At 62.4% G+C, this 367-nt stretch overlaps 1 protein-coding gene across 1 annotated transcript in view; it reads left to right on the forward strand.

Moving 5' to 3' along the window:
* Positions 1-367, forward strand: part of LOC105299517 (glutamine-dependent NAD(+) synthetase-like) — a 43,368-nt gene that overhangs the window by 21,309 nt on the left and 21,692 nt on the right. Inside the window, 1 exon segment of the mRNA XM_023537357.1 lies at positions 9-60. Within this exon segment, the coding sequence (XP_023393125.1) occupies positions 9-60 (52 nt within the window).

The following is a 367-nucleotide window of genomic DNA, read 5'->3' on the forward strand; positions in this document are numbered from 1 at the left end:
CTTCCCAGGCAAACAGAGGACTACTTCCTGCCTCGGATGATCCAGGAGCTGACCAAGCAGGTGAGTCTCGGGGAACGAAACGTGGTTTTCAGTCACGGGCCACCCTCCAAGGCTGGTGGTGGACCATGTGGGCAGGAGCCTTGGTGTCAAAGTGATGGAACCCCCGTGGCTCGTGGAAGTGATCAATACAGAGAGGGGGTTCTGTCCAAGTGGGGAGGGGTCTCGGGAGCCCGGGACAGTGTTCAGGGCCCCACTTCTCCGGCTTAGCTGACGGGCGTTCCGTGGGGAGCATGGGGAGTGTCTCCTGCCACCCCCTAGCCGGCTGCTTCCTGCTGGGGCCAGGGCCTCGGGGAATCAAGAAGCCAGG

The sequence above is a fragment of the Pteropus vampyrus genome, unplaced genomic scaffold (assembly GCF_000151845.1).
Source record: "Pteropus vampyrus isolate Shadow unplaced genomic scaffold, Pvam_2.0 Scaffold187, whole genome shotgun sequence".
Lineage (NCBI taxonomy): Eukaryota > Metazoa > Chordata > Mammalia > Chiroptera > Pteropodidae > Pteropus > Pteropus vampyrus.